The sequence below is a fragment of the Chelonus insularis genome, unplaced genomic scaffold, assembly GCF_013357705.1.
Source record: "Chelonus insularis isolate UGA/USDA-ARS -01 unplaced genomic scaffold, ASM1335770v1 contig_339_pilon, whole genome shotgun sequence".
NCBI classification, from domain to species: domain Eukaryota; kingdom Metazoa; phylum Arthropoda; class Insecta; order Hymenoptera; family Braconidae; genus Chelonus; species Chelonus insularis.
Window position 1 is genome coordinate 287,594 of NW_023276505.1, and position 17,345 is coordinate 304,938.

Sequence of the window (17,345 nt, forward strand, 5' to 3'; positions counted from 1 at the left end):
GTATAGCTATAAAAAACATGTATGAAAAAATTATTGTATGAATATTAGACATTGAAATTGAAAATGCAATATAAATTAAGTACCACTGGACAATTATATTTTCCTTTGTTCAAGTGTACATGATAATAATCGCTGCGCATTGAAATAGTTAGAATTTAATAGATATTAATAAATAATTATTTAATCATATTTTTATCTTTTTATCCAATACAATTTTTGTATAGTTTTACACAATGTTAATTAATTTGGCACGACAGCAATATAATATTATAATAATAAATGAATGCATTATACGAATTTCCACCGTAATGACATAAGTCTCCAATTACATTTATTAAAGAATGACCAGATTAAAAATCAAAATTATTTTGTTGTTTCATAGTGGTCTAAGGCACATCACATTATCGCAACGACCTTCATTAGTTAATTGAAAATGAATGCTTATTTTGTTTATAAATTTTTTTCTCATCTCTATTCCGATTTTCAATACTAAAATTAGTGCCATTCAATTATTACTTAATTCTCTTTTATTTCTATCCTACATATTATAAATATTGTTGAAATCTTTACTTTTGTAATGATTTATAATATTGACAGTAATTAAGCGTGCAATTAATTTACTGTTTTAATCTTAATTGAATAACTATTTCATTGACAATTTCAAATATAAATCTCGTTGCTTTTTATACATATATTTGATAATAATTTTCATTTTAAAGAACTAAAATGATTACTTCAATGATTTATAGACATTGAAATTTATGTAAAATGATATTTTAAAAAACAATTAATTAAATGAGGCGAATCATCAAAAGTAGCACCACTCACCTCAAAATATGGGGGATTTGTTAGGTCAAATAATATTAACTTTTATATAAATTCAATGCTATTATATCATGATTATTCTCAGCTTATATAATTGATGAAAAACAATTATTAACAATAAATAAACATCATATATATGACTTTTGTTGCTTCAAGAGTCAATATTAGCGGTCATTTTTGCATATTTAAATTGAAATTTTAAAAAGTTGTAGTCAAAATGTCTGTTGAGAGGCCCAGTGAATCTAAAGGCTATTTTTTAAATACATAAAAGACAAATGTAAAGATAAAAATTTTCGACTGACAAATCACTTCTACAAGCTTTGAAGCTATGAATATACTTATCTTCAATATTTCTATTTTTTTTTCATTAAGTACAAAAGAATTTATTTTTAATTTATTTTAACATTCTTTTTTCTATATTCTAAGGCATTAAAGCGTGAAAAATATTTTTCCGATTCTTTTCCCTCTGTACCGACAAATTTCAGCTATCTCAAATAATTCAAATTATTCAAAATAAAATTAGTTTTTTTTACGTAGTACAAATAAATAATTAAATTACTTTCTATGTACCAATCTTTCTGTTCATTACTTATACCAATATGTTTATTCGTAATTTATTTCATTCATCTATTATATTTTTCACTCTCATTAATTTATTGTAAATTATTCGAAGAAATACCAATAATCAATGACTAATATTTACATAAATTAACTTAAAATATATGTAACAAATTCATTTTTTCGTATTGAATTTGTTAATATTAATTCAATTATTTTTTACAAATGCAGGATAATGTATCTTTATGAGTAGTTTTCGCCCTTTTTGCTATTCATTATCATAAAATTTGTTTTTGTAATTACTAAAATGTGTTCAAACACATTTAAAAACGCTGATAGTAATGTAAAATACATCTCTGAGCAGTTCTTATTATTAAACGTTACAATAGTAACTATGAACTCTAAATTTTTTTTACCCCGTGTAATTAAATTTCCATGATATTTCATTATTTCTATTAATATCTTATTCAGAATGTCGTTCTATTCAAATCACGAATTTACGGCTGCACTAGTAGTCTTTTTTTAATTATCATTTTCTGTCTGAAACACTTGAATCGACTGATAATATTTTTAATACCAAATTTAAAACTTCAGTTAAAAATAAAAGTTTTTTTTGATACCTGTTTCTTATTTCTCTATGATTGTTAGCAAGTAACAAAGTTATCCTGAGTATTCAGAATATAATCTTGATAAAATAATGAAGGAAAAAAAATAATTTAGTCTGTTATTGAAATCTGAGCAAACCCTACTAACGCTTTATCATCGGGTACTTCATTGGTAGCGGAATTCTGTAATTAATAATTTGTTTTACTTAACAGTCATTATTAGTATCTTATTAAAGTTAATAGCATCGTTAACTTACTAAGGAAAATGTTACAGTTCGTAATTGTCCAGCGCTGTCTATAAGTTTCTGCAAATTTGCAGCGATTACAACGATGTCTTTACCGTCGACTAGACCAGCTCCAACTAGTTCGGCTGCAATGCCTTCAGCAGAATCAATACCCACAGCAAATTCAAATCTAATGTCATTTAGTTCTCTTTTTTGATTGCTAAAAAATTAATTAAAATATCAATAATTAATACAATTATTTAATATTTATTAAAATAAGACCAATATATTTGGCTTATACTTTGATTTTTCTTCAAGGGTAAATCGGGTATCAGGACGTCTGGAATTATAGGAAAAATGGCAGCATGAATATTAAACAATGTGGAATAAGCTAAGGGAAGGAGTAATTAAAACTATGAAATATTGATTTTGTAAATACACTAACCGTAATCTGAGAACTAAATTAATTGGAATATTTTGCTCAGCCGACTGTATAGCAACTCGACTCATTGCTGATTTAACTTGACAATCTAAGTCATCTTGATCACCAGCTTCCTCTTCACTGCTTACATTTTCAATTGTATTAACAGGTAATGCCTCCTTGCCTTCATCTCCACTCGATGCACCGCTATCTTCCTCTTCTGACGACCAGACCCATTCGCCAGTAACTGTTCTATGTAAACGTCCCGACGTTCCAGGTTGACGTTTCGATGCCTGTATAGTATAATTTATTGATTTATATGCATACATTTATTTTCAGAATAACAAAAAAAATATGACCGTTGTTTTAATACCTTTTGCACTCTAGTTTCAAGGCTAGGGCCGATCGCAACTAAGGTTTGTTGCAAATATTTTTTATCTTTGGCTTTTTTGAAAAACGGATGTTTTAAAAGTTCTGTTGCGGTCGGCCTACAGAGAAAATGAATATCGTCTATTAATCAAACTGAATGGTATATGGTATTTTAATAATGATAACCACTATATGAGGAAAAAATATTTACCTTTTTGTAGGATCTTTTTGTAAACAGTCTACAATCATTTTACGAAATGTTTTTCCATAAGCTTTGTATTGATCTTTTTCATCTGCCGCTGTATCTAATGTCGGCGGATCGTTTTGTAACGTAAGCATTAATACCTTCATTGGGGGGTATTTATGATAAGGAGCAGTACCACTTGCCATTTCGATTGCAGTAATACCCAACGACCATATGTCAGCTTTAAAATCATATCCGTGATCCTGTATGAATAATAAAAAATTATAATATCTTTTATGACGATGATTAAATCTAAATATACGCTATTTTCCTTAGTAAAAGAATAATAACAAAATGTAGTAAACAATAAGCTTTTAGAAGCAAAAATAGAGTTGTGAAGCCTTTAAAAATGATTGGATTAGATGTTTTTAACTTTTTTTAAACTTTATAAAACTTGTATTATTCTATGAATTTTATATGATTTCTTATAAAAAAAAGGTTTTATTTCAAGCTGATATTTTTTTTTGTAGAATACATGTCTGAATAAATTTTAAATATTAAATGGAAATGTATCATGCAACACAAAGACAGCAAATGTTGCAAACTAGAAAATTGTAGAGTAACTTTCCTCTCTCACCTGCTCCATGACTTCAGGTGCCATCCAGCAGGGTGTACCCACAAAAGTATGCCGTACTTTTTGTCTACTCAAGTCTCGTCCTGTCGCTAACCAGGCACTTACTCCGAAGTCTGCTATTTGAACAGTTCCATCTTCACCCAGAAGAATATTACCAGCCTTTATATCCCTAGTAAAAAATGAAAATTAAGCAATTATTTTCGTTAACAGTAAATTTATCAAACATAAATATTAAAAAAAATTATATTTACCTATGAATTTGTCCGTTACTATGAAAGTATTCCAGGCCTTTGAGCACTTCTCGAAGTACTGTAGCAATTGTAGCTTCATCAAAAACCCCATGTTTACAATTAGTTGTCCTGGTTTTATGTTTGATGATATCAAGAAGTGATCCGCCTTCTAACAGTCTCAAAACGAGCCACAATTCTTCTTTTACGACGAATGAAGTATAATATGTTACTACATTCTCGTGATTGCATGAGGACATAGCCTGGATTTCTTTCTACAATAAAATTATTGAAGTATTAGTGAGAATTGAAAATTAACATTTATTCAAATGAAAATAAAAAAAAACTGAGAATAATATACTGATGTTTATCATTTTTTAATAACGAGAGAAAAATTAGTCAACTCCTAAAATTTATGTTCGTATTAATCAATAGTTCCAAACAACTCTATTCAAAAGATAAACTAAAGAAATGTAATTGTTTTTCAATATTGATAAGTTATCAAAAAAAAGGTTGTGGATTACATTTGCAAATACTATTTCATTGAGCCTTCAGTGATGTCTCATATATTACTATGAACAATTAGAAAATTTATCTACGTATATGTTAATAGAACTTTACAGTAAAAACATATTTGATATTTATATTTATCTAGAATATTCGATGTTATTTACGTTAGCTCTTTAAATACAACCGCTTATTAATAACTCCGAAGTATCATAAATTTACTCACCAACAGTTCGTCCATACTGGTATTCCATTTTTCCAAGTTTATGCGTTTTATGGCACATTTTTCTTGACGAGGAATACAAAAGGCTGCATGAACTACTGCAGTTGCTCCAACACCTGAATAAAGAATTTATTTATTAATTTTAAATATTTTTACTGGTTGAAATAATTCCATGACGTATCAATAAATCATTTCTCTTAATAAGAGAGCTAAATTAATCCTATAATCATTAAACCATAATGGATTTTCGTTTTTTTAACATTCAATGGCTGTCGATAGAATGAAATGTAGGTTAGAATAAATCAGGACCGGTTTCTCGGAAAAGTTAAGAGAAAATTATTAAACAGTGACCCAGAATAATGAACTCTACTAATTTAACAACAGAATCTTTAGAAATAATCCAGAAACGATCCATTTTTAATCCTATAAATCAACTTTTTACATAACACTAACACTAGATGTCAATCAATCACTCGTAAAAATTTTCATCATAAAATTTAGCCCACGAAAGTACTAATAAATACAGCTAAATTATTAATTATGAATCTGTTAATTGTTTAACAATTATTAATGTTTATATTTACCTATAACCTCTTTTAATTCATAATCGTCTTTGGTATTGGGCCAGCCCTGAACAACCGCTGTCGAGCTCGCAGACGCCATTTTATTGGCCAGGACCGTGCCAAGACGTGTGTGCTTGCCAGTGCTACGAATACCCCAATGAAGAATACCTCCTCCTCCACTTGGTGATGAATTGTTGGGGTAAGTGTGATTGTTGGTCGTTACGTTGCTGCTACTCTGTTTATTTGGTCCAATACAACTATACTGATTACTAGAGACAGGTGTTTCATTCACTGTCTTTGTCGTAGTCGATGAAGAACGGAATGACTTCTGTCGAAATATACCCGGTGAACAAGACGGTATCACGTCTGGCGAGATGATCCTAGAATACAAAAAACCGGCTTAGGAAAGATGTGAAACGAAAGTAAGAAGAAACTGGTTTCTTCTTATACTTAGTAGAAAATAATTCGTAGAATTGAAGTCAAAGATGAATGATCTTTTAAATCTCTAACATTTGTTTATGACTCATATTAAAAAATTTATGGCAAGATTTTAATTTAAAAAAAAAAAGAAATTAAATGAGGCAAGTAACAGAAGATAAGAAAAAACTTTTTTTTATATTATTCAAATGATTTTTATATTATTATTATTGAATCTTATCATGACGTAACTAGTTACTAATCAGACCATCTGTATATTGTTCACAAAACTTTCTTATCATATCCACTTATCAAATATATAATCACCGAGTATTATCTGTTTGTAAGAAAAAAACGATATCATCTGATGCTAATGAAAAAATTATAAAGCCATTATTTAACTCTGAAGAAAGTGTTTTCTGTAATTATTAACAATATATATCTATTCAATGTTTACTGATATTCATTACAGGCTGAGAAAACTAAACCATCTACGAAATAATTACACTGACGTAAAAATAGCAGCTTACTGCAGGATTAGAACAAGAATGTCAAACTAGAGTACCGCAAGCAATTTTTTGCTTATGCGAAACGTTGAAGGTCAAACTCTCGTGAAGATCAATCACTCTCCAAGGTCTGGCGCACCTCTGCCAAATGGAGTTTGCCAATTACTGCATTACATTAAGGTAATTGATTTTTATTCTTTTTATCATTCATTCATACCGACTTACAACTTACTTATTGTCAACTATCTTTTCTTAGTTATTTTTTTAATAAAAAAGTAACAAGAAATAGTACTAGGCGAGCAGGAATGAAAAGAAACTTACCTGCTACGAAATGAACTTTTAAAGCGAGTCAGTTCATCCAACCGACTATTGAACCACTGAAGGCTTTTACGTCTACCATTTTTTTTATCTTCTTTACAACATCGCGATAAATAAGAGAGCCTTTTGTCACTGACATTTTGTCTATCGTAATTGTTCAGCTGACTGGCAGCCCACCACTGAAGAAACGACGAAAAATAAGAAGTCATATGTTCCTTAATTTAAGAGCAAACTGACAGCATAAGTGAATGTCGTATTTCATGATTTGTTATGTCACGAGGTCAATCACTTTGCGACGAAATAAATATCAAATCTAAGCCAACGAATATAGCACGTGGTACACTTCTAGATGGCATACACGAGTTAACTCAACTCATCATTTATTATTAATTCAACTTCTTTCGTTCATCGACTAATAGCTGCACAGTAGTAAGATACTTTACTTGTCCATAAGAGTAATCATGTGAATGTACGATTAAAAGAAAGAAAATGGAAACAATGGAGAAGAATCAAGTAAACAAATAATAAAAGCACAGTCAATAAAAGTTGAAAAATTAATGAACAAAAGAAATGTTAATGAGCACTTGTTCATGACTTATTGATGAATTGAAAAATGAAAACATTGCTAAAACCTAGAATAAATTGCGATGAAGCATCAGATTAAATCAATATTGATCAACAAAAATCAATAAACATCGAAAAAGAAATAAACTTACTGTTTTGAATACAAAAAATGATATGATGGAATAATGCTTTCGTAAGTAAGTATTATAAAATTCAATGATACTTTTGTATTTTTAAGTGATCAATTAATATAGCAAAGATATTATCAATAAATTTATTTGATAGGCGATTCGGCTTCATCCTTCTGTCACCAATGACATCTGATGTATTTAGAGAAATAGATATCAAACAAATTGTGCTGGTATAAAATATCGTGGGAAATCAATGAATAGATTCAGTCATCATTAGACAACGGCACGTGGTATTGTGTCATTGGTTTTAATCAAATCAACTGAATAGTCAGTACTTGTGCGACACTTTCTTCAAAAAAAAAATGAAGCAACCGCTCGTGAGTTAATTTTTATTTAATAGATGATAGAATCAGATGGAAATAAATTTTATTCTTACCTACTCCTACCAAGGACAAAGTTTGTAAAAAACCTTGCGTCTTGAAACTTAAGTTGCTCTTCCGACACTGAAGAGACAGGATCTTTTGAGGTCAATTCTCCATTCTTACGTTGTCTCATTTTGCTTACAAGTCTGCAAAAATATAAATTTCTTTGATGTTATTTAAACATTTATAAAATAACTTAATTTTTTGTATAAATTCTGATAAGACATAATACAAAACATAGATGGTATTAAACAAAAAGATTACAAATATCCAAAGTTTCCATTGACTTCGATAAACTCATTGATGGAAACAAAACGTGATAATTGTAAATAAGAGAGATAGTATTGCTATTATTAGTATTATAATCATTGTACGATTATTTAAATCAACGTCATAAAACTTACACATTTCTCAATCGATTGTGAATTTAATTAATAGCTAAGATAAATTGACTTTCAAGAGTCATCTTCAGAAAAAATTCACATATTAATTAAAAGATTTCGACGGATAAGCATGAGTAGATTCAAGTGATTATCATACAATATTAAACAAAAAGGTTACAATTAATTCAATTATTGTTTAATTAGAACACAACTCATATTTTTCATTAATTTTTTGCAGTAACAATTTTTATAGATTATTCTAGCTTTGGTAATTAAAGTTTTCATAGTAATTTTGTAGTTAGAGTTGAATAATTAACAACATAATTCATAATTTTATGCTACCGGATGTAGACAAATAATAAAATGTTTTTTTTCTTAACGTCAGAAAATGACAGAATAATTAAATGCAAGTGAAAAATTGCATTTTTTATCGATTGACTAAAGAGGGTACGCACTCAAAGTGGGTGTATTCATAAGAGACTGCCGCTAATATAAATAGAGAAGCTTTCCCCTCGTCTTTGGTATGGAATATGTGACTAAATTGACGAGGCAAGCGATTGTCACCTAAATACCTAAATGGAGTAATTGGAGCTGGATTGGTCTTATAAGTTATTTTTAGCTGTTATCAAAGGGTGGATCTTATTCTATTCATCTAAAAATAATTCCAATGTTACAATAGTTATGACGTTATTGCTTTTCTACATGAGCATCTCACAATTATTTCACCAGTTATCACTCTCCCTTTCGTTTTGTTCAATAGAATAATAGCTTCAGTCAACACTTAAATGTATTTACAGTAATATGTGATTATTATTCAGTCACGTGAGTCAAGTTCATTCTTGTTTGAAAATCTTGACGTCTTTCATTGACGTATATCACTCATCACGTGTTGAACTAATAAAATAATAGCAGACTAGTCAAACAAATTGTAATTATTTTTTTTTGAAATTGTCAATAACTACAAATCACTCATAAGCACTTATATCATTGATTCTAATTATTGGTATTCCAAAAAGTCTCATGCCAATGCCAGTCGACAGAAATAGAATTGGGCCGACGACATAAGAATTAACAAATTGTGTAACAGATTAATGTTATTCATTTATACAATTTTTTTTTCATTTTTATAGCACTATTTTACATATAATGTTTACGTGAAAATGCTATGTTAATTTTATGGGTATATACAGCCATGCACTTTTTACAACTAAGAAGACTTAGAAAGTTGAGGCTTATTCTTAGCAAGTTGCCTTGATGTTAATCATTAAAAATGACTGTCGAGTCATTGCCTTCTTAGATATGATCTAGACATGAGGAATATTCCAGTGATTATTATGAAAAAAGATAATTTAATCATTAAGTCATGAATTGACGATTAGTGTATATTATATGACACTTAAATCTCCTGAAAGATTATTCATTGTATTTATGTCTTACATCAGCAGTGACTCTAAATTGTTTCTAATCAATAATTTCACTAAATTAAAACGAGAATACATGTTTCATAGTCATTAATTTTCTTCTATTTTATCTGTTATTAGTGATATTTAAACTGCGGTATATGAAAAATTTTCGAATTTTTTCAGTTCCGTGATTATAAAGTTGTAGAAATGAACAAGAAATTAATACTTTTTGTGTACCAATATTGCTCAGAAAAACCAAACCATACAATAAAATGACTACTAGGTCAGATATTTCGCCATCATTATAGTTTGAATTTGGGTTAAAAGATTAATTTGTCGGACGGTGGTCTTTGATGTCAAGCACCACTGCCGAACCTAATTTGACTGTTCACCATTCGTGAGTCGTAATACAGATGAACAAAAACGCCCACTGCCAATTTGAATGAACAATTCCTCTCAAAACATAGTTAGGTTTCTTCTAACAAATTATTCGTGCTTTCGACTTTACTCTAGATTGTCTATAACTGCGAGAAACTAGATTTTACAGGAAATATTAGTTAAACATTTTCGCTATTATCTTTTTTTTAGAAAGGAATTTTCAGTAATATAATTTGTGCTAATTTTTCATCACTGATATTCTTCAACAAACTAAATAAATTAAAATATCAATAATATCGTATAACTGATAATTATTCGCTGTGAATGATAGAACTGTTAATTTTTCAATATAATAGTAAATTTATTGATAAAAGATAAAAATGTAATTTTTATCCATAATGACTGATAAGCAGTCAGTATTGATCTAAATATACAAATATAAATTGTAAATATATAGAGTATGAAAAATAGTTTGAATAATGTTTAATAGATTGTGATAGTTTAAATTTATAGTTATACTGAGATGCATTGTCTAACTCTCATACGTACGTCCGGAGTTGAAGCACATTTGTGCAAGCAAGTGGAGCTCAATGATATCGTAAAGCTGATTCAAAATAGACAATTATTAACGTCATCTCACATGGAAAAAAACTTCGTGATGATACTTAAGTTAACTATACCATGACATTGGAAATATTATTTACTTAATGATCATTGATAACAAAAAAACTTGATAAACAAAATTAAAAGTTATTAGAAAAATCAATTTTTTAATTTACTAATTGCTTATGACTAGATTTAACTTCCATTGTCAAGTTTAATTGATTTCCCTCTGACATCAAAGTCAGAGGGTCAATTACTCATTAATTCTTATGAGCTAAAATTCAAAAGGTAGCAGAAAACTTTGAGGAAGTTGAAAAAATTCGATTAGATATTGAATATCAAGCGTCTCAACTTAAAGTGAAGCTGATTAATTGATTATCAATCAAATACGATTACATGATCAGATTATCAAGTTATGGAATGCACTGATTACACTGTATAATGTCAAGGCCGATTTTACAAAAATTAATTGATATTAAGATAACACCAAATTACTATCACTATATATACCTTCTAGGTGAAGATTTGGAAGTTAAATTTGAATAAAAATCAGCAGGCATTTCGAGCATTGTTTATACACATTTCAATCGTAATTGTCCGAAAAACTTAAAACCTCCATGTTCCACTGTCATCAAAAGAATATTTCACAGTCTGCAATCACAACTGAAATAATTGCTTTTATAAGTTTGCTTCAATATATAAATAATAACATTTGGTTTATTTTTTTTTATCCACATTTACAATTGTTTATTCACAAACAACGTGTGCTTTTAAATATATAAATAAATCTCACAACATGAACTGTATACAAAACTTTTCGATAATTTAAGGATATTGACTTCTGTCAATTTACTAAACAGCTTGACGATGAATTTGATCACTAATTTATCAAAGAAAATTTCAAATTTTTCTCATAAAAATTAATGACAAGTATTGTTTGTCATGGTAAATAATTAGTAAAAGCACTGAAATTTGGTAACAACTTGATACTAAGAGATGTCAGATGATCCTGAGTTCGCCAGTGACTGAACTATGTCAGACGGGGGCACTGTCAATTGGATAACTACCTATCACGCATCTACGTACTCATGCTGCTTGTATATGCTAACATCTTCATATATGTATAATACGCACACGAGAAATAATGCACTTATGAACGCAAAAGTCTCGGGTGATCTTCACATATTTGTCAGTCTTCCTCACTGTTATGATCTTCCACACGATTACATTGTCCTCCAGAGAGCTTCTCCTTGTTTTTCCATTTTCAAATCGTATTCAAACTCAATTATCCTTCTCGATGCTATAAACATCTAAACTCCAAACAAAAGTAGAAATAATCCTTCGCAATTCTTGTACAAGGATATTTGTAAAAAGTCTAAACTATATCTTGTTACATTTTATTAACATTTTTTCTAATTGAAGCCAATGATATATGAAAATGTATAGATGAAGGTACTTTACCATGCTAAATACTGCACAGTTTCTATAATTAATTTTACAAACAATTTTTGCCGAATTTAGATAACAGTAGATTTAAAATTATGCTGAGTAATAAATCAAGAAGATTATTTAATGTTCTTTGATATTTTCATCTCATGAAAAATTTTGATTTAATTAAAGCTATGATTGTCTCTATTTCTAATGTAGCTGACTGAATAGTATATTGTTATGAGATACTAAATACAAATCAAATGAAAAGAATTTATTAGAATATTTTTTTTCTGCTATATTTAACATTCATATTTATATTTCAAGAAGTATAAATAGTCATGCAATGCATGAATAAAAAAGTAACAGTATTTTTTCTAAGTACAAACTAAGTAAAGGTTTTTTTTAGTTAAACACATTACATTTGTTTTTTTATTTTATACAAGTTATCAAAATTACTAAAAAATTTTATTATTTTAAATTAATTATTCAAAAATAACATCAGTCGTATTTTTCCGTTTGTATTTATTATTTTACCGTCAATAATATTTATCCTCTTTTCACTAATAAATAAAATAAAAATTAAAGAAAAATGTGCAGAAACCAATACATCAATGTTGTCAATTAAGATAGTAATTTTAGTGTAATTCCAAAGAAAACTATAATTCCTTGATTTATATTTCATGACATTAAGGTTGAGTAGGTCTTTAATCAAGTATTGATAACATTGAACCAATGATCTACCTTCTTGTAAGGTCGGAATATTTTAATTTTATTCTTGACTTAAAATGAAAGAAAAATCTTGGAGAATGTACACGAGGCAATAAAATACTCCAGGGGCGATCTGTATGTCATTGTACATGGTACAAGCGAATCAAAGGGGTCTCATGAATTGATAGAGCTCGGGGTGGAATCAATCATGTCGTACAACACGCGCTTAGTTGACTCAATAAATCGAGCCGACCTTGTGAGCTGCCTGAGACTGATTTTCACGGGAAACTCGAGTCATATCTTTGAATATTACGACTGTTTATTATTGAGCGTCTTTATTTCCTGTGAAAAGAAAATAATCTTTGAATTTTTTGTTTAATTTTTCTCATGTAGCTCTCATGCTACATCAATAGAGCATTTATGAATGATTAATGATTTGTAAATAGATAAAATATGTAAATTTTATAAAGAGAATTATTTTTTCAATTGTATACACGAGTTACAGCTAATCGTTGATATGAAGGTTAAAAAATAAGTGGTCTCATGCTCATTCACTTTCGTAGCAACCTTGATAGCTTGACATTTTTATCATATGATATTTTATTCAATTTATTGCATTTACTTACCGCCAATGCATAATGGCATTCATTATTGTGTTACAGATCATCTTCTTCCTTATCCTGTCACACCATTACGCCCTTGGCAAGCGTTTCAATCTGACCAGACTGCTCAAACAACAACTTGGAGATCAGTATCACGTGGCTTCTTCACATCATCAAGATTACCCAGCAGTTGCTAACGGTTTCTTATACATGCCTGAAATCAACTTCAATGAAGATGATATTGATGACAACATATTAGAGATAGAAGAGTTTAAAAAACAATTGAATAATAAAGATCACGAGTTCTTTGAAAGACATTATAGAAATCTTAAATCAGTAAGTTTAGAGCGGACATTTATTAATTTCAAAGCGACATCATTTATAACACTTGTTTAGAAGTTTTTAAGACCATCATACCATATTCTATGATCAGATTAACCTTTAAATAAACTCATTATAAACCATCTATTAAGTAAATCAAACATACAATAGTTTTTTTAAGTCAAGCTGCCTAATGCATTCTTTGAAGGCTATTGAATTATTAAACATTAAAATATTTTTTATTCTTAAATACTCATGTTATTTTATAATTCTTAAAGATGATGTGGTTTTGCTTTAGGAGTATCAGAATCTCTGTGAAATTAAAATCCGAAAAGTTCAATTAAATGATGAAGAATTTGAATATCAACCACCACATTACCACGAGATTTATTGCAAGAATTATGCATCAGATCAAGTACACAACAATTTAGTTAGACCCAATAAACAACAGTGTGCTCATCCTGGATTTCATTGTGTTCAAAGAAGTAAAATTATTTTCATGGTCAGAAGACGATGGACTGATGAATGCTGGGAGCCGTTCACTAAACAAATTGCTAGCGGGTGTGATTGTATGTGGCCTGTTTCTATTCTTGGAGATATATCTGCACACTATTAAAAACAAAAATAATTACTTCAAAGAAAAAAATAGATAATTCAACCAAAAAATACGTTATATCAAACGACATGACCTGCAATCAGTATTATTTTGAGAACTATTTTCATTATTTGAAATTGTGACTTACTCTTATTAAAATAGTAATCTTCTTATCGGGATTATATGAATGATTCTTATAAATGAAATATAAACATAAATGATTGTTTAATGAGATAACTTTGTTTTTATTTTCTATAAAAACAAATTAAACCATGAAAATTCACATGAATTGTGATGATTACATTGAAATTGATTCAAAAATCTTGGCCAATTCATTGAGATCAAGGTCAATATTACTTCCAGGAGTTGGCTTTGTGTTTTGGTAAAAAGTGAAATCCTTCGGGGACCTTTCCCAAGAACATTTCTCTGAAAATAAATCCCTGTCACAAAACTTTTATAATATTTGAAATTCTGGGTTAGTACTTTTTATTATAAAATTTGGGCTTACGATATTTTTATCCAGTTGGCACAGTTAGAGCTAGCTAATAAAGTTTCAATTTCATCTCGACCTCTATAGAAAGGCGGTCGTTCATTTATCCTTTGCGGTGGTCTCTCCAAAATCCCTACTGGAATATATCTAGAAAAGAGATCACTATTAGTAACTTTATTTAGTTCTTTATAATAAAATATTTATTAATTTTGTACTACAAACCGATGTAAAAATGATATCCACTCCAGCATAAATCTTCTCGTAGTTTCAACTCCTCTCGTATCTGATCCCCAATGTTCTAAGCCATAATTAGCATACTTTTGAAGAATATCTAAACGTTCTGAACTAGATATATCAAAAAGCTTCTTTTCTTTTATTTCTTTAAATATCCAAGGTTTTATCAAAGCTCCTCTTCCTATTGTCATACCTTGTACAGAAGGTGAATTCAATCGAGCTCTTTGATAATCATCATAACTCAAAATATCTCCATTACCAAAGACAGGAATTGGAGTAGCATTTTTCGCACACAATTCAATATAATCCCAGTCTGCAGATTTTGTATATCTTTGCTCCCGTGATCTTCCATGAACCTTTCGAGAAAGAGTAGAAATTAAAATAAATAAATAAAAATATCCAACTAAAAAAAAGTAGTCATCTTACAGTAACCATAGAAGCTCCCCAGTCTCGAAATTTAGGCATAAGATTGTGAGCAATTGGCTTATCCATGTAAACTCCCATTCGAGTCTTGATTGTTAAAGGAATATCTAAGACTTGACTTAACGATTTAACGACAGTTTGAAGAATGTTAGGGCGATTTAACATTCCACTACCACCTCCTTGTTTATAAATCAAATCAATAGGGCATCCTAAATTTAAATCAATAAAATCTACTTCTAATTCTTCATTAAATAATTGTGCACATCTTGTTAGAACTCCTGGATTATTTCCACAAATTTGTACTCCAAAAATATCTTCTATCTCATGTCTTTTAACCAAAGCCCACTCTTCATGAGCTCCTTTTAATATTTTTGGAGCCAAAGCCATCTCTCCACATGTTATATCTGCTCCATATTCTTTACATATTCGTCTAAAAGGTAAATTTCCTACCGTCGTTAATGGACTTAAGAGTATTTTGTCTTTCCAGTCAATTTTTTTTTTCTCTGATGGCCTAAGTTTTATTAAATCGTCATCTGGCACAGGTCCTAGTCTAGATTCTGATTTACTTTCTTTATTTAGGGGTGAATCTTCCATTCTCGGTAATTTACAAGCTATTTCACCCTCATTTTTATCTAAATCATCCACATCTCCATTAGAAAACATCCGCTTTTTATTTTCTCCTTTTTCCCGAAGAACATTATTAGCTTTGAGAATTTTTTCTGCTCCAGTAAAATTATATTTTCGCTTTCTGAGCTTCTCTTGCAATGGATGCGAGAGTTTATTTTTTGTTGTTGAATTTTTTTTCTTAAATTCTTCATATTTTTCTCTATCAACAATGTTGAATCCATTTTTTGTTAAATGTTTAGAACCAAATCTGCAAGCTAATCCTCTAGGACATCGACCAATAAGATTAAATAGATAACAATCCGATCCTACATCGGGCTCTTTTATTTTTAAATAAGCCAATCTATCATGCATGAATGTACATTTTGTTGACGGACATTCTTTTATAGGTTCATCCGCTGCTTGATCAACAATCCATGGACATAAATTATTTTCTCGTAACGTTTTAAATGGTGGTGGTCTTGCTTTATTTTGACCTTTTAATTTTTCTTTCTTATCATCAAGTTTAATTTTTTTAACTTCTGGTTCAACAAACATAATATCCTCATCATCACTAATTCCTGCTTTAATCGACTCTTCTTCATCTTGTTCATTTTCGTCAAGTGGTTTTATTTTTTTAACCGGAGGTTCTTCAACAATCGGTTCACCATGGTTGTCAGTAGTAGTTTGATTGTTAATCTTTCTCTTATCTTTTGCACTAAGACAGTTTTCACTGAGTACTCTTACATGATCTTCAAGTATATATCTGTATAAAAAAAATTAATGTAAATTAATTCAATAGTTACAGCGAAAACGTTTTAATTCGTTAGCGTAAACAATCAATGTAACGCTTTTGAGGTTAGAAATTTATTGAAGTGACATTGCAGTGGTAAGGATTGAAATAATCCATTAAAAATATTGCTAAAAAATTCACAATTATGTAAACTTACTCTGGCTTAATTATACAAATGCCCTTCAATTTATCTTCAGAGAAATTAGAAGTTGAATCATCAACGTGGACAACACTACAATCCGCCATATTAAACGATCAATCAATTTCAAAAAAATTTAGCGCAACAATGAAAAACCTAAAATTTTGAATCAATAAAATATAGAATTTAAAAAAAAAGACAATTAAAATCAAAAATGATAATTATATAGCATAATTAATCAATAGCATCTTAATTATCATTTTATTATTGATTAGTTAATTCTTATTATTTCATAATAATTATAATTTATCATTAATAATTTAATTTCTGGAAGAAAATCGATTGAAAAAATTTCACATCTATCAAGTAAATAAATACTGTACAGAACTTCATTAATTAATATTCATAATTTTCAACATTTTTACTTTTTTAATTTTTTTGGATCATTTGATATCAATAATCGATATTCAAACGGTTATCAACAGCACTATGATGACCACGCTCGCCAGGTATATGTTGGAATCATCGGAACTAAGGTACT

General features: G+C 29.1%; 3 protein-coding genes across 9 annotated transcripts; 1 reads left to right on the forward strand and 2 right to left on the reverse strand.

Annotated features, from left to right (window-relative positions):
* Window positions 1-75: 75 nt before the first annotated feature.
* fray (frayed) lies at window positions 76-13,358 on the reverse strand. 4 transcript variants are annotated; one of them, XM_035082316.1, is made up of 11 exons: window positions 13,231-13,358; window positions 7,713-7,844; window positions 5,362-5,720; window positions 4,781-4,893; window positions 4,072-4,322; window positions 3,815-3,989; window positions 3,214-3,449; window positions 3,007-3,121; window positions 2,658-2,926; window positions 2,246-2,432; window positions 76-2,171 (listed from the first exon to the last, which is right to left on the reverse strand). In XM_035082316.1, the coding sequence occupies exons 1-11, from the start codon at window positions 13,269-13,271 to the stop codon at window positions 2,100-2,102; spliced, it is 1,950 nt and encodes a 649-aa protein (XP_034938207.1). In that variant the 5' UTR covers window positions 13,272-13,358; the 3' UTR covers window positions 76-2,099. The 4 variants fall into 4 exon arrangements, with proteins under 4 accessions (XP_034938207.1, XP_034938206.1, XP_034938205.1 ...); XM_035082315.1 differs by lacking the exon at window positions 13,231-13,358 and adding an exon at window positions 10,976-11,778; XM_035082314.1 differs by lacking the exons at window positions 7,713-7,844; window positions 13,231-13,358 and adding an exon at window positions 6,585-6,818 and having other exon boundaries at window positions 3,824-3,989.
* Window positions 5,464-14,293, forward strand: LOC118066346 (uncharacterized). 3 transcript variants are annotated; one of them, XM_035082319.1, is made up of 4 exons: window positions 5,464-5,539; window positions 6,230-6,443; window positions 13,267-13,542; window positions 13,826-14,293. In XM_035082319.1, exons 2-4 carry the CDS (start codon window positions 6,342-6,344, stop codon window positions 14,141-14,143), a joined length of 696 nt encoding a protein of 231 aa, XP_034938210.1. In that variant the 5' UTR covers window positions 5,464-5,539; window positions 6,230-6,341; the 3' UTR covers window positions 14,144-14,293. The 3 variants fall into 3 exon arrangements, with proteins under 3 accessions (XP_034938210.1, XP_034938211.1, XP_034938212.1); XM_035082320.1 differs by lacking the exons at window positions 5,464-5,539; window positions 6,230-6,443 and adding exons at window positions 6,929-7,342; window positions 7,431-7,653; XM_035082321.1 differs by lacking the exons at window positions 5,464-5,539; window positions 6,230-6,443 and adding exons at window positions 6,929-7,338; window positions 7,431-7,653.
* On the reverse strand, window positions 14,006-17,343 carry Dus3 (Dihydrouridine synthase 3). Of its 2 annotated transcripts, none has more exons than XM_035082311.1 (7): window positions 17,230-17,343; window positions 16,823-16,960; window positions 15,273-16,638; window positions 14,835-15,202; window positions 14,631-14,759; window positions 14,271-14,562; window positions 14,006-14,136 (listed from the first exon to the last, which is right to left on the reverse strand). In XM_035082311.1, exons 2-6 carry the CDS (start codon window positions 16,909-16,911, stop codon window positions 14,421-14,423), a joined length of 2,094 nt encoding a protein of 697 aa, XP_034938202.1. In that variant the 5' UTR covers window positions 16,912-16,960; window positions 17,230-17,343; the 3' UTR covers window positions 14,006-14,136; window positions 14,271-14,420. The 2 variants fall into 2 exon arrangements, with proteins under 2 accessions (XP_034938202.1, XP_034938203.1); XM_035082312.1 differs by having other exon boundaries at window positions 14,271-14,548; window positions 17,230-17,342.
* Window positions 17,344-17,345: the final 2 nt, after the last annotated feature.

Coding starts and splice junctions, on each gene's coding strand:
- Dus3 (XM_035082311.1), bottom strand. CDS start 16,911: ATGGCGGATTGTAGTGTTGTCCACGTTGATGATTCAACTTCTAATTTC. Junction 16,639..16,822: donor ATTTGTATAATTAAGCCAGA/GTAAGTTTACAT, acceptor TTTTTTATACAG/ATATATACTTGAAGATCATG. Junction 14,563..14,630: donor GCCAACTGGATAAAAATATC/GTAAGCCCAAAT, acceptor GTTTTGTGACAG/GGATTTATTTTCAGAGAAAT.
- LOC118066346 (XM_035082319.1), top strand. CDS start 6,342: ATGCGAAACGTTGAAGGTCAAACTCTCGTGAAGATCAATCACTCTCCA. Junction 6,444..13,266: donor AATTACTGCATTACATTAAG/GTAATTGATTTT, acceptor ATTGTGTTACAG/ATCATCTTCTTCCTTATCCT. Junction 13,543..13,825: donor ATTATAGAAATCTTAAATCA/GTAAGTTTAGAG, acceptor GTTTTGCTTTAG/GAGTATCAGAATCTCTGTGA.
- fray (XM_035082313.1), bottom strand. CDS start 6,790: ATGACTTCTTATTTTTCGTCGTTTCTTCAGTGGTGGGCTGCCAGTCAG. Junction 4,894..5,361: donor TGAATTAAAAGAGGTTATAG/GTAAATATAAAC, acceptor TTCTTTATTCAG/GTGTTGGAGCAACTGCAGTA. Junction 2,927..3,006: donor TTGAAACTAGAGTGCAAAAG/GTATTAAAACAA, acceptor TATACTATACAG/GCATCGAAACGTCAACCTGG.